General features: G+C 37.1%; 1 protein-coding gene across 5 annotated transcripts in view; it reads right to left on the bottom strand.

Moving 5' to 3' along the window:
- Window positions 1–23,614, bottom strand: part of IQCM (IQ motif containing M) — a 417,125-nt gene that overhangs the window by 310,652 nt on the left and 82,859 nt on the right. For all 5 annotated transcript variants that reach the window (XM_070257817.1, XM_070257806.1, XM_070257801.1 and 2 more), the window contains 2 exons: window positions 22,127–22,206; window positions 19,952–20,219 (listed from right to left, as the gene is read on the bottom strand). In XM_070257817.1, the coding sequence (XP_070113918.1) occupies window positions 19,952–20,219; window positions 22,127–22,206 (348 nt within the window). The remainder of the gene's footprint in view (window positions 1–19,951; window positions 20,220–22,126; window positions 22,207–23,614) is intronic.

Raw genomic sequence — 23,614 nt, 5'->3', positions numbered from 1 at the left:
TATCTCATATGTATTTCATTACCTTTTCTTAGTAGAAACCTGAGGTAATTTCATGACCTATTCTTAGTAGAATAAATCAGATTCCTACATTTTAATCCAGAACCAGGAAGAGAACTTGTGTGGTGTTTCTGATCTTCCCTCTTCCTGGATCTCACAAATTGTCATCTGTTAGACAATACACCGCACTATCATTGACATCCCATCCTGCCAACCAGTCAACATTACTGATGACAAATGCCAGAACCTCACCTCCTTTCTTCTTTCCCCACACAGTCAGAATTGTTCCCCCATTCAAAGCTAAGATCTTACAGCCTCACTACTAAGGTTCAAATCCTGAGCTAATCCTAGATCCGCCACACTAATTGCAAAGCAAGTTATTGTAACACACCAAAACCCAAAATATATTCTCTTTGTGGAAACTTTACGAATGATACTTCTGTGCCTTAATTGCATTTGAAATTGTTACAGAAAACAGGCAGAGCTGGAAAGACTGTAAAATTGCTTAGAATCATAGATAGGAACTTGGAGATTTAAGTGCCACCTCTACCATATTTTGTCAGAATGTAAATATAATTGCAGGTGCTTAGGAAAAAAAAAAAAGACAAGTATACCAATAAAAATCTTACATGCTGAATGCCAGAAAAGCAATAACACTCCTATTATAAGCCATTTTATGTGATAATTGCTTTTGAGAAATAGGGATAGGAATATTAACACTAACAGAAAGGCTTTAAAGAAATGCAAATTCCTGATTAGGATCATTTTCAAGTGAGGTAAACAGCTATTTGTAAATGATAATTTCTTCCTTTGTTTTCTCACCAGCTCTCAGCTTTCCTCATATTTCATACGATTATTTGTTTTAGGTAAAATATCTCAAACACCTTGACATACTTTCTCACCTTGCATTAGGACTCATATTTTTCCCATGCCTAAAACTAAGCCCACATAAAAGGACAAAGGATGCACGCCAAACCATGATATGTTGTTTGTCCTCAAATGGACTTGGCATTCTTTTTGTTGTTTATCTACATAGACTTGCCAATGATATTAACCACCAGACAGAACAGGAATCTGACTCATTTGCAGCCAATCATGGAGTTCTAGGCTGTTAACCTGACCAGTTTTGTGACTTGTTGCAGAAGCAGAAACCAAGGTGAAATAGAGGATGGAAGCTGGCCCCACTCCTAATTAAGACACTTCTGCTGAAAACCCTATTTCCCAGTATATTTGATGCCAACAACATTTGTCACAGTTGTTCCCTAGCAGTTTATTAAGTAGTTACGGTTTTATTAACTCTTTAAAACCACACGATACATGAAACTCTAATACCAGATGATACACTTGGGCACCAACATAGCTTGAACATATTTACATAAAACTAGCACATTAGTTTTCAGATAACCGCTAGGTAAATGCGTCATACTAAGCTTTAGATTCCCTACCATGTGTAATGTTTGAATATGATCTGTTAATTGAGGGGAAGTAAAGGAAGGGAGGGAGCACATTCAACCCACTCATATTTCCAAGAAAATTTTTCTTTTTGCAAAAGCACTGTATAACTCCTTTACACTGAAAGACAACCATAAGCTTTTCTATATCAGTGTATATGTTCTCATGAGTCCTTCAATGAGTCCTTAATAAAGTGCCTACTATTTTATAATTACATTATGTTTTCAAACAGAAATCTCATTTGGTTCTCGCAGCAATATAGTCAGCAGTTATTTTTATCATCGCCATTTAACAAAATAGGAAACTGAGAATCCAATATCTAAATAATTTGGCCAGGAACATGCAGCAAGAGAACCAGACTTTGACTTCTGATTTTGGTCTCTAAATCTCACATTCTTTCGCCAGCAGATGCAGAGAGTTTATTAAGTGTGGCACATTTATTAGGTGTGACTCTCATTATCATCCATGTGCAGACCATCATTCTGGACTGTATTCGCAATATGGTTGCACAAATGTAAGGTCGTCTTGTTTCCTACCCTCTCCAGCCACAGAGGCTGCTCCTTTAAGCAGTGAAAATATGTCCTCATGAAAGGAATGTTTATATCAGGGCTACAAACACTGGAACAAATCTAGGAAGACGTGAAATTCACTCTAGGTTCAAGAAAAGACAACTTGGTGATCAACCACAAAGGAGGGCAACCTCATTGAAAACCAACACTTGAAAAATATTCCTTTTTCAAGGGGAAGAGTGATCTAAATCTGTTGATCTGGACAATTAAAATTTCTTTAAGAAATAAATGACTAGAACAGTCATACACTCATTTGATTTTACCGCTGATGCCATAAAACTTTTTAAAATGTAATTACGCCTATAAGTAAATAAAATCAGCTGCAAAAGGCAGATTGGAGCAAATTGGGGTTCCAACTGTTGTGATTTCTTTTTTCTTTTTCTTTCTTTTCTTTTTTTTTTTTTTTTTTGAGGAAGATTAGCCCTGAGCTAACTACTGCCAGTCCTCCTCTTTTTTTGCTGAGGAAGCCTGGCCCTGAACTACCATCTGTGCCCATCTTCCTCTACTTTCTATGTGGGACGCCTACCACAGCATGGCGTGTCAAGCGGTGCCATGTCCGCACCCGGGATTCAAACCAGTGAACCCCAGGCCGCTGAGAAGCGGAACGTGCGAACTTCACCGCTGCGCCACCGGGCCAGCCCCTTTTTTTTCTTTAAATAAGGCAAAAGCACTACGTACAAATTAAAATCAGGCTTCATTTAAAAGCCAGGCAGAGAAATGCCTTGGGCAGTATAAACCCAAGGCCTGGTAATTCTAGCACTGGGTCCTAGAATTGTAAACACATAGTGCCAGTGCTAAGTTCTAATTGCTCGCATAACAATTTTCTCTAAGAAACTGTCTAGGAACACCAAGAACACCTTTATAGCCATTTTGGACAATTCATTATTGTTGACCCAGCAAAGTAATCATGCCCTCACTTCTTTTACAGAAACAGTCAATCCTTCCCCATATTTATGCTACTCCTCCGACTCAAGGAAACCACTTGAACTCCCACTAATGAATGTGATATTGTTAGAAAAGATGTAAGAACAGTCACCATTTTCACAATAAAAAAGAAAAAATGAAGCAACTGTCAAAGCTCATCCCAAAGCGAATATTCTAACCTTTAAAAATATCTGTATAACACCAGTTCTCTTTTCATTTTTACTAGCAAAAATATACTCATTTCCTGGGATTTCTTGAGCTCTCCAATTCATAGCACAATAGCCTCTTTAGATGTTATTTCTTTTCTGGTGAAATTTCTGAAATGCATCGGGTCTTTGAGGTTTTGGTCAGATAGGAACGTGAAAGCAGCAGCAGTAGTTGAATATTCCACTACGGATTCGTACAAGCAATGAGCGCTGAGTTACCTAGCTGTCACCACTCCCTGCCATTCTTTGTCTTCACCCAGAGGACGCCTCTGTGAGGACTTACTGAAAATGACGCTGCCACTCGGGAACGTCTTTGGAAGAACCAGAAAAGCATTCAATTGCTACAGAACATACCTGAACAATGGAGTAGTTTTCATTATTATCTAAGAATGAGGTTGGGCACTTTAAATGTCACCATTTTTCTGAAAGATCACAGTTCTTCATGGAAATAAAATAGCCTTTCAAAGCAGCAAGCATTAGATCAGTTTTATAAGGCAAACTAAGACAGAGAAGAAAAGTGACTTGCTCAAGGTATACAATAATTTAGGAAAAGATCCAGTACCACTTCTATACTCCCAGAGCATTTGGGAGATGCTCATTCCTCTAAGCACCCTGAATTGCTCCTAATGCCACCAAGAAAGAAGAAGTAGCATGGCGCATGAGTGGATAGAGAGCAAGCTTTAGAGTCAGAAAGACCTCAAGTCCTGGTTCTGTCGTTTACTATCCATGACAGCAGCTTGTGGGCATGTCTCTCTCTAAGTCTGAATTTTCTTATCCATAGAATGCAACTAATAATATGCCTATCTTGTAAGATTTTGGATTATGCATGGCTTAACATAGCGCCTAATGAGCAGTAGATGCTCAATATATGTTATTTTTTAGCTCCTCTGTCTTATCCTCTATTAATTGGCTTCCAATAGGAGAATAATGAAGCATTTTCAGTTTCTTAAAACCAAAATCAGCTTATAGAGATATATAAAAATTTTCAAACTTTTACTGAGAAATAAAAAAGCAAAGGTCATTTATTTACAGAGCTACAACCACATATACCAGTCTATTTTTGGATGCTATTTAAAGGCCATACTTAGCAGTTTAGTGTAGCTGGAAACCAAGAACTTAAATAGAAATTGCCATCAACTCAATCACATCGGAAGTTCTTATGAGCACCTGTTAAATATGTGATGATAACACATCATATGTCTTCACGAATGTCTCCATGGTGAAGACATGAAACCTCTTTTTGATCCATCCTAAGTATAGTCAGAGTACTCACTGGACTTCTGGAATAGTTTTTAAAAAAATAAACTGTCTCTAAAATAATGTTTTGATTCATTAAGTGCAATAGGATCAAAACCAGATGGATTTGGCAGCAGGCTTGCTCCCCTGGTTCCCAGGCTGCTTCAGAGCAGTGCCAGCTCCAAGAGGGGATGATCAATGTCACACATTCCACACTTCAGGCATTAATAGATCCTTGGCTCCAGGTTTCCCAGTGTTCAGAGGGAATGCCAGAACACACATGCTGTGACAGAATCATTTTGGAAGCATCCATGCAGGCCAGAGAAATGAATAACTGCCTTGGGCACCGAATAGCTCAGGCAGCAGCTGTTTTACACTGGACAGTGATTAGGATTGATCTTTATTCTGTACAGTAACTGTCACGCTTCACAAACACATACACACTAGGTCTTCTTAAGGTGTAACATAGGGATCAGCAGCTTATTACAGAAATATCCACTCAATGGTACATGGAATAATTTGAAAAACTACCAGGCTTGCTTAAATCTGGTTGGTAATTTACAAACACACTTACACTCAACCCCCTTCATTCCATTATTCAATAAACACTTTAGAATATATTTCAGGTTCTAAATGAGCTCATCATTCTGCTGTTTAGGCACTCGGGATAAAAATGCAAACTAGATAAGATCCCTTACTTTCTAGCAGGGAGTATGGCTCAGCACACAGGAAAACAAATTTGATGGGAGATGTTTTTTGCAGCTAAAAATAGGAGTAACTAATGCCTCTCTAAAATGGTAACAAGAACACTGTCCACTCATCTTGAAAGATTGTTGATGTCTCGTGAAGCCACTGCCCAAACTATCCTTACAGGGCTTGCTTAATCAGTACCTCTGCAGTAGAGAGCTATGAAGAAGGGTTTTTTATTTTAAAAATATCTGGCCTGAAAAATAACTTATTCTGGTACAAATTAACTTATTAGGTCAGGCACAAATAAGTGGCTTCATCAGAGGAAATGGAAAGAAGTTTATAAAGATATTGACTAGCCAAGGCTTGCTAATTGTAACGGTAACTAGCAAAATAACCAATATTAACTACTTGATAGTAAGATTATCTTCTACTGAACTTCTACTAAAACAAAAGATAAAATTATAGAGGCTAAAGCATATGTTCTCATAAATGTAAGAAGTTTTTTGCTTAATCTAACAGGTCCTGCTTTTTTCTATCCAACCTCCTCCCTCACAAAAAAGATGACTGGTTTGGGAGTGTCTGGCCCATGCAGCCCCCTCTCCCCAAACCGCTCTTGTCTATAGACTCTGCTGAGAGGTTGGGCCTAAATGGCCGTATTGGCACCTTATCACCGTCACTCCTGTCCTGTGGCTTTGGGATCACCTAACCCAGCCTAGGTCCATCCCTCTCCCAGAAATATGAGCACTAAGAAAATGAGTTAGATGTGTTGAGTGAAGTCAAAAGTTCACATGAACTTAGGACTTGAGGTAACCATGTTGGTCCGTGTGTAAGATGAGGAGAAGAGACCTATCTATGAGGAAAATAGTCCCATTGAGAGAAGCAAGATGGCGGACTAAGAGTTCCTTGAAAGACTGAGAGGGCATCTCAGTTCCCGTGGATTTTCAGTTCTTATGAGTCCCAGCTGTATTTTATGTTCCCATTCTTGGCCTTTAGTAGGGTCTGAAACTTAAAATAAGCTCACTTTACTTGAGCTAGCCCGAATGGGTCTTTGTCCTGTGCACCCCACAAACGTATACAGACAAATGCAATTGCTAAATAAAAAATCGACTCAGAGTGACCTACTTTCATCCCCTTCCCTCCATTCTGAGAGTCAACTTTTTCTCTTAATTCATTCAAAAACATTTGTTGAATGTCTGTCAGCCTGAGGGTTACAAAAGACTGAAAGGAACTACTGTTTACCCTCAAGAAGCCATTCATGTTCATGTTCACACGCTGGCCCTCTTCACTACCAATCTCTTGCTACTTGATGAGCTCAATTTGAAGCATCCCACTCTCTAATCGCCACCTATTTTTTCCAAGTTATTCCCTATCACCAACACTTTTTGACCCCTACCAGGACCTGTAATTCATTAATACTACCACATTTTCACTCTCCCTTACCACCTTCATATCTTAGCCAGTTTAAAATCCAAAGTCCAATCTTTATGATCACCCTGTCTCATAGACTCTCAACTCCATTGCCCCCTCTCTCATTTTGTCATCTCCATTTGAGAAAACACAAAACCCTAGTTGAATCTAAGTCTCCATCTATTCTGTGGTATTTGTACCCTGTATGATTGATGTGATGATTGGTCTCATTTCACACTCATTAACATGAACCCAAGTGGATCTTAATGTTATCCAGTAATCACAGTACAACTCCTTAGTCCATTTACCCTCCCCTCTCTATTTCTTATTTTCTACTTTCTTTCAAACTTCCAACACTTTCCCCATACTTTAATTTCAGCTGATACCTTCCTTTCAGTTTTGCTGAGAAAATAAAAGCTACCCTCCTGAAAGCATCTTTATCTCTGTACTCTGTGTGCCCTCTCATTATTGCAGGTAAAAATAATCCACATTCCAATCGAAGACCAATCCCTCTACTTGTACAACAGTTCTCATCCACTCACTTTCTCAAGGACATTGCTCCTGCAATTCTCCCCTCTCCTCTTATTACAATGTTTTTCCACTCCTCTTGATTCTTCTGATCAGAAATGTTGCCATTTCTCCTATCTTAGAACAAACAAAAAAACTACTCTCTCTGGGTCTCAACAGGCACCCAATTTCTGTGTTCTCCTTTATAATGTAACTCCTTGAAATAGTTCTTATTGTCTAATTTCTTTCTGCCCATTCTTTCTTGAATTGACCACTCCACTAAAATAGCAGGTGCCAAGGTCATCATTGACCACCATCTTGCTAAGTCCAATGTCAATTTTCAGTCCCCATCATACTTGATCTATAAGCAGAACTTGACACAGTTGATCAAACACAGTTGAAACACCCTCTTCACTCAGTTTCCAGCATATCTCAGTCTCCTGTTTTGGATTTTGTGGTTTTTTTCCTTCCTCACTTGCTGCTTCTTTCTCAGTCACCTTTGCTAGTTTCTTCTCATTTCCTAGACCTCTAAATACTTTGCACCTTAATTCTTGGACTTCTCTAACTCACTCCTATGGCTATATCATATAGCCTCTGGGCACTCAATACTATCTATAAGCTGAGGTATCCCAAAGTGGTCCTCTAGTCCTCTGCCATGAACTCCAAACCCAGATACCAACTTTCTATTCAATATCTCCACCTAGATGCCTAAGAGATATCTCAGAATTTATATGACTAAAGCTGAACTCCTGGTCATAAGAATCAAGTCTGTACCTCCCATAGACTCCTCATCTTGGTAAATGGCATCTCTATCTTCAACAACTTGGGGCAAAAGCATATAGCTTTTGGATTTGTTTTGAAGGTAGAAACTTCAACAGGATTTGCTGATGAATCGGTCACCTTTGACTCTTCTCTTTCTAATAACATCTAAGAACCAACTCATCAGCAAATCCAGTTGAAGTTTCTACACTCAAAACAAACCCAAAAGCTAAATACTTGGCATCACCATAATCCAAGTCATCATCTCATTATTTCTATTTTACAACAGTAGCCTCCGATTTTCCTGCTTCTAATTTTGCCTCTCCATCAGTAGTGAATCCAGATATTTTGGGGACTGAAACTCATAAAATTGGTGGGGTCCTACCAAAAAAAGTGTCTGTAAAAGTATAAATACAAAATGAGGTGCAAATGTGAACATTTAGAATTAGAGAAGATTATCACCGCAAATCACAAATTATAAAAAACTGACAATCACAATATTACAAAATCCAGAAAAATAACAATATTTTTGCTATTAACTCCCAGACACACCTCTATAATACTTTTTTCCTACTTTTTTGGCTATATACTCTTTGGTTACCTCTTCATGCAACAAAAATATATTTTCCATAAAAATAAGAGAAAGATAATTCAGTCTTTCTTCTATCATGGTTCATCAAATTTTTGAAAAAAATATTTATAATTGGGATGGATAAAACACTTAACCTCACCTCCTTTATCCTGTCGGCCCTGGGGAAACATTGAGGGATTTTAGAAAAATGAGAGTACAGGATTCGCATTTTACAAAAATCACTCTGGCATAACTTTGTTTAAAGATTAACTCAGATTTAGACCAAAGGCAGGGGAACAAGTTTGAGGAGCACATTAACAATGTAGGCTCAAAAATCACAAAAGACTTTCTCTTACTGGAAATGGGGTTACTGTCTTAACAACAGTCTTTAGCTTATATGAAAATCAACAAAAACCTCCATTTCAAAATTAGTAAAAAGAGAAGTCAATTAAGTTAGGCTCTCCTTATTTCTTTTATATAAACATAAATCAATCTCAGAAAGGTGTTGTCCCAGAAAGACAACTAAGATCTTAATAAGAAGTTCAGCCTCAAATGTTTAAAGTTAACTTTACTTGATTTACTAATTAGCATGTGATGATTATATTTGTGCCTGAAAAATGTTAAAGTAATACAAACGTTAGTGGTTGGGGTTGACCAACTTCCACACAGTAGGACAGAAATAATTATGGGTCCCTTGGCTATCTATAAATCACTGAGAGGAAGTAAGTGTTCCATGGCTTACACTTTTTTTAATGTTCCAAAGTGCCTAGCATTGCTAGGAGGAAATTACATGCCACTTAGTAAAAGATTTAATGACCTTAATACCCAGTTTATGGCTGTTCCTTTTTCAAACACTCCAAAAGTTATGTAAACCTCAGACTATAGACAAATCCTGCAAGTAATTAGTAACACAGTGGCCTCTGATGATAGGAATTTATATTACTGGGAAGAAGGTATATACTCATACTTTCTCTTAGTTAGAGATACAAGAGACATGAGGGTATGGCTAGACAGAAGGGTTCACAGCTTTGGTTCGCCAGAGTAAAAGGCCTGCCTCACCACACCCCTTTCTTCACTCTGATTAGAGGAGTCAGGCTGGGCTTAGTTCCTTTGGAGTTTCTCCAGCCTGCCAACACGGATCAAGCAAGTATACTGTCCTCTGCACTGCAAGGTTTAGTTAGAGGGCATGTGCTGCTCTGTGCAGAGGGCAGGAATGGGAGGGTTGCTGCTGGCAAGTTCTGACTATGACTGGGAGGGTGAGTTTAATTCTGGGAGAAGATTCACAAGCCACAGGGCTACCTATTCAGAGCCATATTCTCCCATCAGCTTTCTCTGTAACAAAATGAATTTTTTAATCTCCCTTTGTTCAACTTCTGTGTTTTATTTCTCAATTCAATGAATTCCAAATTCAGAAAGGAAAAGGTAGTGTCACTTATTATAACCCTGATCCACTAGGACCATATATATATATATATATATATATATATATATATTTTTTTTTTAAGAGAAAGACAGGGAAAGTAATTTCTGCTAAGTTGAAAGTTCCATGAGGGCAGGGACCACCATACCCCACAGTATGTGGCTCATGTAGGAGCTTAATATAGCTGCTGAATAAATACATTAATGAAGAAATGAGACTTGAAACAATTAGCCTATTGATCACACTTGTACACTCATTATAACAAGGAAAAATATTTTTCAAAAATGATGTCTAAAATTGTAACTCACTTTTGGAAGCACACTATATTAGTTTTCTAAGTGCTTCCTAACAAATTACCAAACACTTGGTGGCTGAAAACAACAGAAATTTGTTCTTTCGCAGTTTTGGAGGCCAGAAGTCCAAAATCAAGGTATCAGCAGGGTTGTACTACTTCACAGGCTCTGCAAGCAAATCCATTCCTTGCCTCTTCCAGCTTCTGATGACTGCTGACAATCCCTGGCTTGTGGACACATCATTCCAATCCTTCTTCCATGGTTACATTGTGTCTCCTCTTCCGTGTGTGTGTGTGTGTGTGTGTGTGTGTGTGTGTGTGTAATCTCCCTCTGGCTTTCTCTTATAAAAACACTTGTGATGGCATTTAGGGCCCACTGGGATAATCCAAAATAATCTCTTTAGCTCAAGATCCTTAACCTGATCACATCTTCAAAGACCCTTTTTCCAAATAAGGTAAATTTACAGGTTTTAGGAATTAGGATCTGATATCTTTGGGTGGTCATTATTCAACCAACTACACACACCTTAAGTGAAATTTTTCCTACTACGACGCTAAGGAAAGTGTTTGCATCAGACTACCAGTGAAAACCAAATTAGTTTAAAGAAAGAGAAGAAACTAACACGTGAGAAAGCTGGGATCTGAATCTAGGGAGTTGAACTCCCATGTTCCGAGCCACTAAACCATACTGCCTTCTCAAAAGGACAGAATTCAGGGATTCACATAAACTGGAAAGCCCAGGGAAGGTTTATCTTCAGCAAAGCTTGGGTCAGAGGCTTAAACAATGTCATCAGGACTTGATTTCTCTGCATCATTCAGCTCACTCTTCCATGTTGACTTTACTCTAGAATTCTGTGCTGTGTTCTCTAGTACTTCCAAGCTCACATCACCTTTGCTGGCTTAAGCCCAATCACTCCACCCATCACTGTGGCCATTAGAATAAGCTGTTCTCATTGGCTATGCCTGAATTACATGCCAGTCGAGCTGGGGGTGGGGAGACAGCCCACCCGAAACTGCACAGACTCAAAAAGGGTGGAGTGTTTCTCCAAAGTGAAATGAGAGTGCCCTTTACCCAGAGGTAAAGTTAAAGGATGCTGAGAGCCAAAAACAACAGAGGAAGGTTGTCACTACAACAGGAAACCATTTCTAGGAAGCAGCTGCTGTCATTTTACTTCCTCAGAGGAGCTAGTTTTATTTACTCGTACATAAAGCTTCTGTACGAATGACCTAGGAAGGACCCGAGCCCACTGTAAAATATTTCACTAGACTCAACTCTTCTCTTCCTGTGTTCCTTGTCAGACGCAAAACATGGAACAAATGTACTTATTCAGAAAGCCTCTGCAAGTCATACTCTATCCTAAGATTTCTGTTATTCCCTAAGTTGTCCTCTGGACTAATAACAGAGTTAATAGAAGGCAGATGGTAAAAAGAATACCTTTCAATTGTCTTTAAATCCTTTATAATGTTTTAATAATTTTTACATTTAACATACTATTAATTTATTGAAATTTAATGAACTTCATGGCTACTTCAATATAGCAAACCATGTTTCTAAAGAAGCTATGAGTCTCCTGTCTTACTTTGAGTCTCCATCCTGCATCTTTCTACTTCAGAGGTTATCAGGTAGTAGAAAAAGAGAAAAGGCAGAAAGAAGAAAGGACTGTGCCCAAGACATTTGTCACTCAGTTATATAATTCTATTCATTTGCTACTTTTAAGAATTCTGTTTAGGTTCTTTCTTCAAGAGCATAGGCAAGCAGAAGAAAATCCCTGACAAGAAATACGAAGAAACAGTAATCTAAACCAGGAAGAAACTCAGAGAAGCAGCTGCAATTCTCTGTGTGTTGATCTCTAATGACATTATCCCAAATTTATTCCCTCATTTAGAAACTCCTCAACTAGAGTCTGTTTTCATACATGGAGGAAGATTAGCATGTTTCAAGTTCCAAAGCTTCAAAAATCAAATTATTTCGTAGTACTAAATTCAATATAATTTTCCACCTCATTAAAAAAAATTTCTAGTTTCCACGTTTCTTATAAATTGTTATGGAACCTGGTTTTAAATTCCTCCAAATACTTTTGTGGGAATGGGTAAAAAAACAGTTTTCATATGTTCATTCATATCATACGTATACTTAAAATCTTTAAAATAGAAAATAGAAGATTTTATAAACCCTGTTGATCAAAAAACTGTTTGGTAAGTTGTCAGTGTTGTGGGCAAAAAAATAAATGTGGCTCAGTCATTTTTACTGATAGGTTTCTCCAGTGCTTTCTAGCCATATAGTTATTTTAAAGCATTATTAAAATTCATTATGCCTTCATTTTATATTTAAAGAAAAGATTTGTGATTTGGAGACCAAAGAATACACACACACACACACACACACACACACACTTCTGCTCCTTTCCAAACTGGTTAAGGAACAATCCAATATCAACTCTAAATATATTTTCTTGACGTGAATATCATGAAATCTCATTGAGTGTAATTAAAATGTTTTCATATTTAAATGATTCAAAATTAGACCTAAGTATTTTTTGTTACCAAGGGAATACATAAGTAGATGAATATTATATATTATATGGTAACTATAAACTAATATTTAATATACGAAATAAACTAAAATTTAATATTTAATATCAGTTTATAAAAACTGGTTTTAATGTGATTTCTAACTATCAAGATTCATAAATTGTTGGCAGCATGACAAAATAAACTCGTTAGGCAGTACTGTAAAATATCTATATATTTGAAGAGGAAATCATTTCCTATTTTTTCTGATTTTGCTCTAATAAGAAAAATATGGGCATGTATTATATGCAAGCACAAAGAACATATTTACTAAAGATATTTGATATTATAATTGTTACAGTGTATTTTTAAAGTTGATATCCTTGGATCAAATTCAAAGAATGTTTGGCCTATTTTCACATAAGATGTTCAGTTTATAGAAGATAATGCAACAGAATATGTCAGTGTAGCATGAGCAAAAGGTACATATACCACACATGCAGGACTCACTTTCTTTCTAATCTCACAAACTTTAATAAAGTTCTGGAATTAATGCCAGTGATATCTTAGATCATGCTTCCATTCACACTGAAGTGAATATTAGGAATATGTTTAAAAAATAGATCCAAGTTACAGACTTAATATACACTTTTTAGATAAGTTTGAGAAATGAATTGCAACTTTAATTCAAATATAAACTCTAAGATCAGCACTTCATAGCTGTCTGGTGGGACATATGCAAAGTCTCCTAGTAAAATCTCTCTGACTTCAGCAGAGCCCATAGTAGGATGTTCAGGAGGACAACTGTCTTCCCTGTGCTCTTGAAAGACCCCTCACTCCTGTCTCACATTCCACCCCCAATATCCTTGGCCTCGTGATTACAAACTGCTAAAGAGAACAATCTCAAAAAGGAGACTATCATTAGAACAAATTATCCACCTTCTCTATGAGACCCTCAACACTAGTCTTCTCCCTCTCTTAATCTCCATAGACCCTCAAACTTTCATTCTTCCTTGAATCATCTCCCTAAACTCTTCACTGTGCCCTAAGAAACCCCAGATCTGTCACTAGCTGAACTGATATTCTAGCTATCTTCTCTATATGTCCCCCTATCTTCTTATTTTAACACCTCATTTTCCTGAGGGCCCAGCTTCTGCAGCACTCTCTCAAGGGGTAGCTATTCTTTTTTTTCCACCCTTCCCATACTCTAAGGCTAGAGATAAAGTCAATTTCTTCCTTGATCCTTACTGACACTTCCCAACCATTTCTCTTTTCTCTTAAAAAAAAAAGGGGGGGAGGATTTTATTTTTCAGAACAAACTGTCTTTTCATAGTCCATTCACTTTCACACTTTCCCAGATTATGATTATTCACCCTTCTCCTCACTCCTCACTCCAGTACTTCCCACTCCTTCCTCAAGCGAAGACCTCGCTTCTGATTTCAGTGAAAAAATAGAAACAATCCCACCACCTAATCTACCAATCGGCCTGCGTCTGTGTGCAGGCCCCTGCCTTCCTCCTCCCAGTACAATGGATGAGCTTCCTTGCTCCTGTCTAAGGTGTTCCTCCTCCCTGATTGAAATATGAGTAACATATCTCACATTCTCCTGATTATCCTCCTAGCTGTTTATTTTCCACTTCCTTTGCTAAGAACTCCTCTTCTTGCCTTCTAACTGTTGGAAATCCCTAGGATTTGGTTCTTGGATTTCTTTTTTCTCCACCTACATTTACTTCTTAAATGATCTTATCTAAGTTTCTGATTGTAAATAAAATCTATACCTGTGCTGTCCAATACAGTAGCCACTCAGCTGTAGCTATCGAGCACTTGAAATGTGGCTGGTCCCATTTCTAAAATAGACACTGGATTTTGGAGACATAATATGAAAAAAATGTAAAAAGATCTCAATTTTTATATTGACTAACCATTGAAATGATAATATTTTGGATATACTAGGTTACATAAATCTATTATTAAAATTAATTTTACCTGTTTCTTTTTGCATTTTTAACGTGGCCACTAGAAAATTTTGAGTTACAACATTTGTGGCTCATAGTATATTTCTATTGGACAATATTGATCTATATATTAACGACTCCAACCTTCCCCATGAGCCCACACTTATATAACAGACTATCTATTGGACATTTTCATTTGTACATATAATAGGCACCTCAAACATAACATGTCCAAATCTCAACTCTGCTTTTCTGCCTACTCAAAACTGCATCTCCCTCTCTTCTCCATCTCAGAAAGACACAGTTCTTATCTTCCAGTTCATCAGGTCTAAAGCCTAAGAATCAGCCTTCCTTGACTCTTCCTTTCCCTCACACTCTACACCCAGTCTTTCAGCAAGTACTGACAACTCGCCATCAAAATATTCTTAGGGGAGTATTTTAAGGAACTGAGCTTGGGGAATAGAAATGAATGATGGGGAAATAAGGAAGAAGGGAAAACTAATGTCAGAATCCTTTTTGAGTGGGCCATTACTACAAGAAACTGGTTGCTTAACTGTTTGGGACCTTCTGAAAAGCTTTATAGAATGTAACCGAGAGGCTCCTGCCCAGGAAAGAAAGGAGGAAACATTTAGCCATCGCTGTCATCCTCCCTTCCTTGTTGCTCCTGTGTCGGTCCTGAGAACATTCCTGTGGGTATGCCAAGCCAGGAAGGAGTCAGGGAAGGCTGAAGCAGGAACCAGTCACTACAGCAGTGGCTGAAATAAGAAGTGAGTCCAAGAGGATTTCAAGCGGCACATGAAAGGTGTTTGCCACAATGCTCAGAAGAGGAGATTGTGAACATCTCTCTCAACTCCCGAAATCAGTGATGTCACATCGGTAACTTGAAATTGACTACATTAGAGTATTTACACCATGGAAATCGGCAAAAGCTATAAATCAGGTTTTCTCCCTCCTCCCACCATAGCCAGCTGTTAAACATTTGCTAGCACACTGCCGACTACAAGGTTCTTTTTTTCAGACAGCCACAGCTTACCCATCTCTAGCTCCTTCTCAGAATTGCAGCCACATTAGTTCTTTTTGCACTTCTTTTAAAGCACTACTGTGCTTCCCTCACTTAAACCATTGCAAACAGTTTTCCCATGGCCTAGAATTCCAAGCAGGAATTACTCCTTGTCTGAGTAATTCCTCCTCATCCTTCATATCTTAGCTCAAATGTCATTCCCTCTAGGAAGATTTTGCTGACAGCCAGTCCAGGTCCAATTCATTTGTGGTGCACTCTCAATCTGTATTTAAGTGATTATTTAATTTATATCTGTTTCTCCAGCTAGACTACAAGTTCCATGAAGAAGCAAGTTATGACCCTTTTTTTCTCACTCTTGTATTCCCCATGCTAAGTTTTGCATATTTAGTGGAGTCTGAACAAATGTTTTTCAATCAACAGATATTAAAAGCACTTTTACCACACTCCCATGAGTGAAACTGCAATGGATTTAAGAGTATGGAAAAACACTCGGCATATTTGAAAATGTGGGGAGCCACATTGTGGGGAGAACACAAGACATTTTTATGAATGTGTATCACTTCCCACTATAATCCATTGAACCAAATCTCTGTCACATAGCTCCACCTACCTACAAGGAACATGAGGAATATATTTTAGCCGAGTACCCAAGAAGAAAAGGATATAATAAGTTTGATGAGCATCTAGCCAGTCTCTGCCACAGTACGCCCTTTTAAAATCAAATATCCATTCATTTTTGCTCCCTGACAAAATACACTTTTCCTCTCCCCGAAGGAGACAACCCAAAGGTCTACCAAGGCACTGTATCCAGCTCAGAGTCCAAGACCTATGGCTGTTTGTCCATCAAGGTCCAGATGTGACTCTTTCTGGTCCAGTAATAATTTGTACCAAATACAAAAATTATTTCCACCTTCCCTCAAAAGCTCACAACATCCAGTACTGGAGCAGGTATAAGATAACCTCACTAAAAACTCCACTAGTGAAAGGGAAAAAGAGAAGACACATAGCAATCACTAGACCAAAGAAGTTATAGAATCCTGCTGGGGAGTCAGTCACTGAGAAGCCCTCTAACCTGGAGGTGGGGAACTTCTTTGAGCAGACAATGATTCTGTTCTGGGAGGCATTCCCTCATTCATTTTCTTTTTAGTGACCCCTGGATCCACTCTGGGATGTTTTTGCCTTGCTCCTTGGCCACAGCATGTTATTATCCTTCTTGGAGACTGCACAATTTTTGTGGTCCACTTCCAGAGAAAGCCAGGTTATTTTACTTTTGAACAGTCAATTCAATCAAGGTTCATGGTTTCTTTGGCAATGAAATTCTCTAAAATATTTGGTAGATTTTTTTAATCTATTTTCTTCCAATTAATTCTACATGCCAATAAGCACATTCAAGGTTCACTTTTTATATATGGTTTTAAAATCTCCTTTGTATCTTCACTTCTTTACTTCTTGCCTTAGTCTCTCAACTTAATAGTAAGTGCCTTGAGGTTATGTGAGATAATGGGCTGGGTTGAGAAAGACACACTCTTAATATGATTTTTGATGTAATGAGAAGTCTTAGTAGACATTTGCTCAACACCAAGGACCAGATACCTGGTATCTCTCTATGCCCTTTCATTTCTGCTTGCAAACCAGCCAATACTTTTATTGATTCATCTCTTTTTTATAACAACTTCCCAAAGGCAGCCAATAACCACCAACTTTTTTTTAATAATGCTGTTTCCCAAATTCTTCACCTAAAGCTACAAAGCTCAGTAGATACATGGTCTAGATTCCGACTTATTGCTGGTGGCAGTTTTACTATACCTAATATGCATCTCCAAACCTTTAACTTGCTTTGTCTGTTTCTGTCCTGCCACCTAGTACAAACCATAAGCCAATGAATTCCACAGCTCTTCCCTGTGTCTTATGCTTCACCTTATTGTTGATCAAATCTAGATAACTCTACTTCTCAAATATCTCTAAAGTCTCTCCCCTCAGTTTTATCCCCAGTGCCACTACCTTAATTCAAGTCATCCTTTCTTATGTGAATTACTGTCTCCTCATTGGTCTCTGTGGCTCCAGAATTCATCATACCTCATCTCTGCTGTCAATAAATGTTCTAAAATGCAAATGTGATCGCTGCAACTTTTCTTTAAAACATCTGGATAGTTCTCCATACTTTTAGGTTAAATTCAATGTTCTTCCATATCTAGTCTCCTCTCTAATTACTCCTCAATCTTCATGTTTCAGTTATGTAAAATCATTTCAGTTCCCTCAAATACATCATCATCACTTTCTCAGATATCCATTATCATGGAGGTACATTATATATGTAGACCCATTATCATGTAGATGGTAGGCCCTCTGATCTGACTAGATAGGACTTTTCTTCTTTCTTGAGTTAATACTTATTCTTCAAAATTTACCAAAGACTTTAAATCTCCTGGGATTCCATTCCTGATTCCTAAATCTGAATTAGGTATCCTTCCTATTGATTTCAAAGCAGTAGAGATCATTTTTATTACAGTAGCAGTCACACTATATTATAATCATCTATTTATGTTCCTTCTTCCAACCACACAAAATTACATACATCACATTTGAACTTCTTGAGGACAAATAGCCTATCTTTCATCTCTACATATCTCACATAATAAATAAATGTTGGTTGAACAAATGCATGAACCCCACAATTTCAGTATGGCAGTGACCCCCAACAACAATCTTCAATCTTCACCTCTCTCTCTCTTAAGTGCCAGATCTCCATTTCCAACTTCCTAACCGTTACTTCCATATACGTGTCTACTTAACAGGTCTAAAACGGAATTCATTATCTTCCCCATCCCTTTCTCCACTTGCCCAAAATCTGCTCCTCCCTCTGAATTTCTATCACAATGTAACGATGTCTGTCATTTTCCAGTCTAGGAACCCCAGTATCTTTCTTTAGTAATTCTTTGGTCAAATGAATTGGTGATAGCCAGGTTAAAAAAAGTAAACAGATTTCTTTTCTGCAGTATTTCTTAGAGCTTTCAATATATTAATGCTCAATATGAATCTCCAAGAAGTGAATGCATTTTTTCAAACTTATCTAACCAAAGAACCCTTTTGTCAAGGTGAATCACTCAGGACTGGTCTTCTGAAGACTACACTTTGAGAAACATTGCTCTAACATCTTTTCTCCACACTTCAGGCTTCACTACTGCCTGAATTTAGGTCCCTGCCATCTCTTACATGGGCCATGTCTTTCCTAGGCAGCCTCCTCACTTCTCTCTCTGCCACCATTCTCTCCACAGCCACTGCTGCCAATTTTGTTTTTCTAACAGAAATATCTGGTCATTCCCTACCCCTACTTTTAAAATCACCATTGACTTTCCATTACACACAGGTTCAAACCTTAGGCCTGCTATTATATTCCCTTCAAAAGCTAGCCTCACCCATCTTCCCAACTTCATTTCTTACCACATCTCTCCTTTCCCAAAACATATCACATTCTTTCATCCTTCAGAGCTTTAATAGTTTGCTCCCACTCCTCAAAATGGCCTCTCCTATTCCCACCCTATCTTTAACAAACTTATCCTTAAAACCCAATTCTAATGAGATCTCTTCTGAGAAATTTTCATCTGGCACTTGGTTGGTTACTCCTCAGTGTTACCATAATGCTTTGCTCTTACCTCTATTACAGCAATGGTCAAATTGTATAATAAGAAATTACCCAGATGTTTATCCCCACCATTACTCTGTGAGCCTTTTCATCTTTGTTTCTCCAGCTCCTAACATAGTGGCTGGCACAGAACAGGCACTCATTGGATGAAAAAAAATTCAGATGAATGCATAACATAATCAGCAGTAACAAAAGAGGAAAAATGTATATAAAGTTATGAAAGCTATGACTAGAAATGTGTTTTAAGAGGTCATTTAGTCTAGCCATTAGTGTAAGGAAAACAATATTACTTTGCTTAAATAGATGTCCAGGTTCCACCTTACCAAGTTCCTTATAGAGAATATACCTTTACTACAATTTGTCCTAAAGGAAAACTCAATACTTTCCAAAAATCCTTATAGGTTTTTGAAGGTACACACTCACAAATAGCTTGTCTACCCTACCTATCTGCTCAAGAACAGCACTCAGGGCCATAAACCTCTGACTGCTTTAGTTAACGGTGAACTAAACAGTCTCTGAGGACTTGTATATAGAAGGAATATCACTCTTTTGGAAGATATGGCTAACCAGTTTTGTTCCTTTAAATTCTTCCTTCTCATTAGGATGCTCTCTTCTCAATTTCCAGTGGCCCCTAGAGTTTAGCAGCTCTATTAATCATGCCTCCTACCTTTCATTGGTAAAATTTAAAGTGTGGGGTTTTGTTTGAACAAGGAAGTTCCATTACAAGCATACCAGAAGCAAAGAGTTTGGCCTGTTGGTTTGCTGAACTTCTTTGTTCCACCAAAAACTTACCTTTTGCAATTAGATCTACAGGTTTCTTGTATTTTTCTTTTACATTAAAAATGCGTGGCTCCTTGAGAGAAGGCTGGCATGGGGGCTCCTCCAAATGTTCACTTTTGGAAAGATCTTTGGGAAAACAAATACTTTTGTGTGCCCTCTGAAGTTTTTCGACCACATCAAATGTTTCCTTTTTTTTAATCTCCAAAGGTATGAATTTGCCAGATTTTGGTTTTTGATGTTTATTTCTGAAAACATTTATAGAAGTACCTTGAACTTTATTCTACGAATAAAACAAAAATAAGTTTAATGAAATTTACTTTTAACATTAATTGTATAATAAAATTATATAATAAATTATTAAAATTATATCCACTACATACATTTTACAAAGTACTTTACAAGACATTTACTATAAAGCACATGACAGTAATCAGATAAAGCAGATGTTAGCCTCGTAGGTCTCCAAAAGCCCTTAACAAGCATGAGGGTTACACTCCACTTCAAAAAAATGTACATTTTAAAATTTTTCTCCTCAAATGTGCTATTTTCAAATACAACTTTAAAGCCCAACTTAAAATAGAAGTTTCCAAACAGACATATAAGAATTTAATTATTTTAAAGTATTATTATATTATTTAAATTATTTTATTATTTATTATATTATTTAAATTATTATATATTTATTTAAATTTAACTAAATTATTATTTAATTTTTTCAATCATCTTTGAAGAATTTTCAAATGTCCATAAAATGCTAACACCCCAAATCCCTCACTCTGTTCAACTGAAAGTAACTGCTCACCCACGGAGCAGGGTTCTTATGAAACACATATTAATAATCGGATATGCGTTTCAGATCCTTTCCATCACTTAATTTTGATGAATTTGAGCAATAGAAAAATAATACAATCCTAGGTCTCTGATACATAATTATCCAAATAATTATAATGGTTCTAGTCTAGTCATTCTCTGGCCCATAGAAAGAGCTATACCGCCCTCTATCCCCACCTCCAAAAAAAAGGTTTAGACAAATTCAACTTGTTGCCAACTCGAGATGCCAAAAAGGAGGTTTTAGGATGCTAGTATCACATTTTGCCAAGCAACCAAAGATGAGAATATTATGTTTATATTATTGCATAAAATTTTTAAAACAGGTCAGGTTGTAAGGCACATCTATGTAACTATAAAGACTGTGAAGTTTTTATCCCATGTGTCTACTAGTGAAATCAATACAACTTAAAAGAATTTTTAATTGGTTAGAGGAGAAAATTTAAGCAATGCTAACAATATTGATTACAAGATTAAAATCACATATGGCCAATCTCAGCACAGAGGACCATTCAAAAGAAACAAATGTAAAAATTATAATCCCCCCTTCCCACAGTAAGCATGGAAAAATATTTAAAATCTTTATTTAAAATTCTATTTTTTAAAAAAAGTATTCGAAAGGGCATAGGATAGTGTGGCACACAGTAAACCATCCTAAAATTCTCTTCTCCCACCTGTCTCCCTGAAGGCCCATTTGTCACAACGGCTGCTCGTCCCCCAAATTTCCCATCTCCTCTACAGATGCTCTCCTCTGAAATTTCACCCTGGACTGACTCTCCTATCTCTTTGCTGTCCCTTTCCCTTTCACTCCTTCTCACCTTCCATCTTCCATATGCCATTCAGCAACTATTTATTGAACCACGCACAATGCTTATTGCTGGAGATACAACATTCAAAACAGATAGTGGCAGCCCTCACAGAGCTATCAGACTGGTAAACAGTTCTAATGCAAAGAGATATGGAAGAACATTCAGGTAAGCGGGTGATGCTGGGGCCAGAGGAGAGATGCCTCTCACAGTACATTTTCTAGTTTAGCTTTGTCTAATCGTGTCTAAAGAGGGATATTTACTTGAGATATTTAATCCAAGTACTTCTGTTATAATTCATCAAAAGAAAATATTAAAATTGGATTAAATGTGCAAATTAAATACATATGTAAGTAAATAATCTGTACAGTTGAAAAATCTTATTTTTAAACGCAATCTGAAATCAACTTTTAAGGCTAGTAAGGATTTCATTTTCTCTTCTACTCAGGACCTATTAGGGTTCATGCAATCATTTGGAACAACAACTGTAGTATACAAAAATAGTTATCAGTTTCCTGAAAAATATAATGTTAGCTAAATGCAAAGCATTAACCTCATTTATTTTCTTATGATGTGCAATGAGAGCTTGTGCTTCTTCAAAAAAATCTTGCTTGGTGATCTCTAACATAGGACCTAAAATAGAAACAGATATATTTTATTTTTTTAATGTAGTTAATGTACTTTCTTAATCAAAAATGGCAAAACTATGAAATTACAATTTGGAGGCAGTTATGACTCTTGCAGAATTTTATAAAAAGTGAATTTTATAAGTAGACAGTATAAGTGGATGCAAAAGAAGTTAATGTAATGCTCCTTTAAAAAACATCAGTTTAGGGCCAGCCCCAGTAATCTAGTGGGTAAGTTCGGTGTACTTCACTTCAGTGGCCCAGGGTCAATTCCCAGGCACAGACCTATGCCACTCGTCTGTCAGTGGCCATGCTGTGGTGGTGGCTCACATTCAAAAAAAAAGAGGAAGATTGGCAACAGATGTCAGTTCAGGGCGAATTTTCCTCAGCAAACAATAAATAAATGAATGAATATATAAATAAATAAAATAAAAAACATTAGTTTACAATGGTCAGAGTAAAAAAGTAGATTATCCTAAATTTTTAAAGTCCAGGGAGACCAAAGAAAACACAAAATTGAAATCCCTTCAGTTCTAAAAGTTCTTTAAATGTTACTATACAGAAGATACAACATGATTTGAACACAAAAATTACTAACAAGTCTATCTGTGTTTTCTCTTCCTGATGACTAATCCATTTAGCTGTACATTTCTTCAAGAATATTTACCTTACAATTTGTTGATAAGATTATAACTGCAAAATAAAACTCAGTAAGTTTATTAATGGCATTGGATAAAAAACAGCATTGAAAAAAATATACAAACCTACAGATGGACAACATTATAATGATAACTTATCTCATTCATATTTTCCTAAGGTTTTTAATTTATTCTTTTTATCCAGAGCTATGTACAGAATTCTATACTATGTACAGAGAATACATCATTCTCATTTAGTTTTGTCTGAGATTTCCTCCTTATATATTTCCTTTATTATTAGCTGATTCTGATATTTATAAGTGTTTCTTGGCTTCCTCCTCTTAACCTGGATTCAGTAAAATTTAAATATATTACCTATTCAAATTAGCTTTTCAGTCTGGCCAGTGTGCTCCCCATTTCTATTACTCTACCTCCTTTAGTACTCTTAGGATCAAGATTTTCTCTCTCTTCTTTTTAACCTCTACAATTTTAAGCAATTAAAAACTCCATCTTCATGCAAATCAAAACCATGACAAGATACAGTCTTAGTCCATTTGGGCTGCTATAACAAAATACGACAGTCTAGGTAGCTTACAAACCATAAAGGTATTTCTCACAGTTCTGGAGGCTGAAAGTCCAAGATCAGCATGCCAGTATGGTCAGGTGAGAGCCCTTTTCCAGGTCACAGATGTCCAGCTGTATCCTCACATGGTGGGAAGGGACTAGAGAGCTCTCTGGGGTCTCTTTCATAAGAACACTAATCCTATTCATGAGGGC

The sequence above is a fragment of the Equus caballus genome, chromosome 2 (genome assembly GCF_041296265.1).
Source record: "Equus caballus isolate H_3958 breed thoroughbred chromosome 2, TB-T2T, whole genome shotgun sequence".
Taxonomy (NCBI): domain Eukaryota; kingdom Metazoa; phylum Chordata; class Mammalia; order Perissodactyla; family Equidae; genus Equus; species Equus caballus.
The sequence above is the reverse complement of the archived record's forward strand: the minus strand, read 5'-3'. Positions and strand labels throughout refer to the sequence as shown.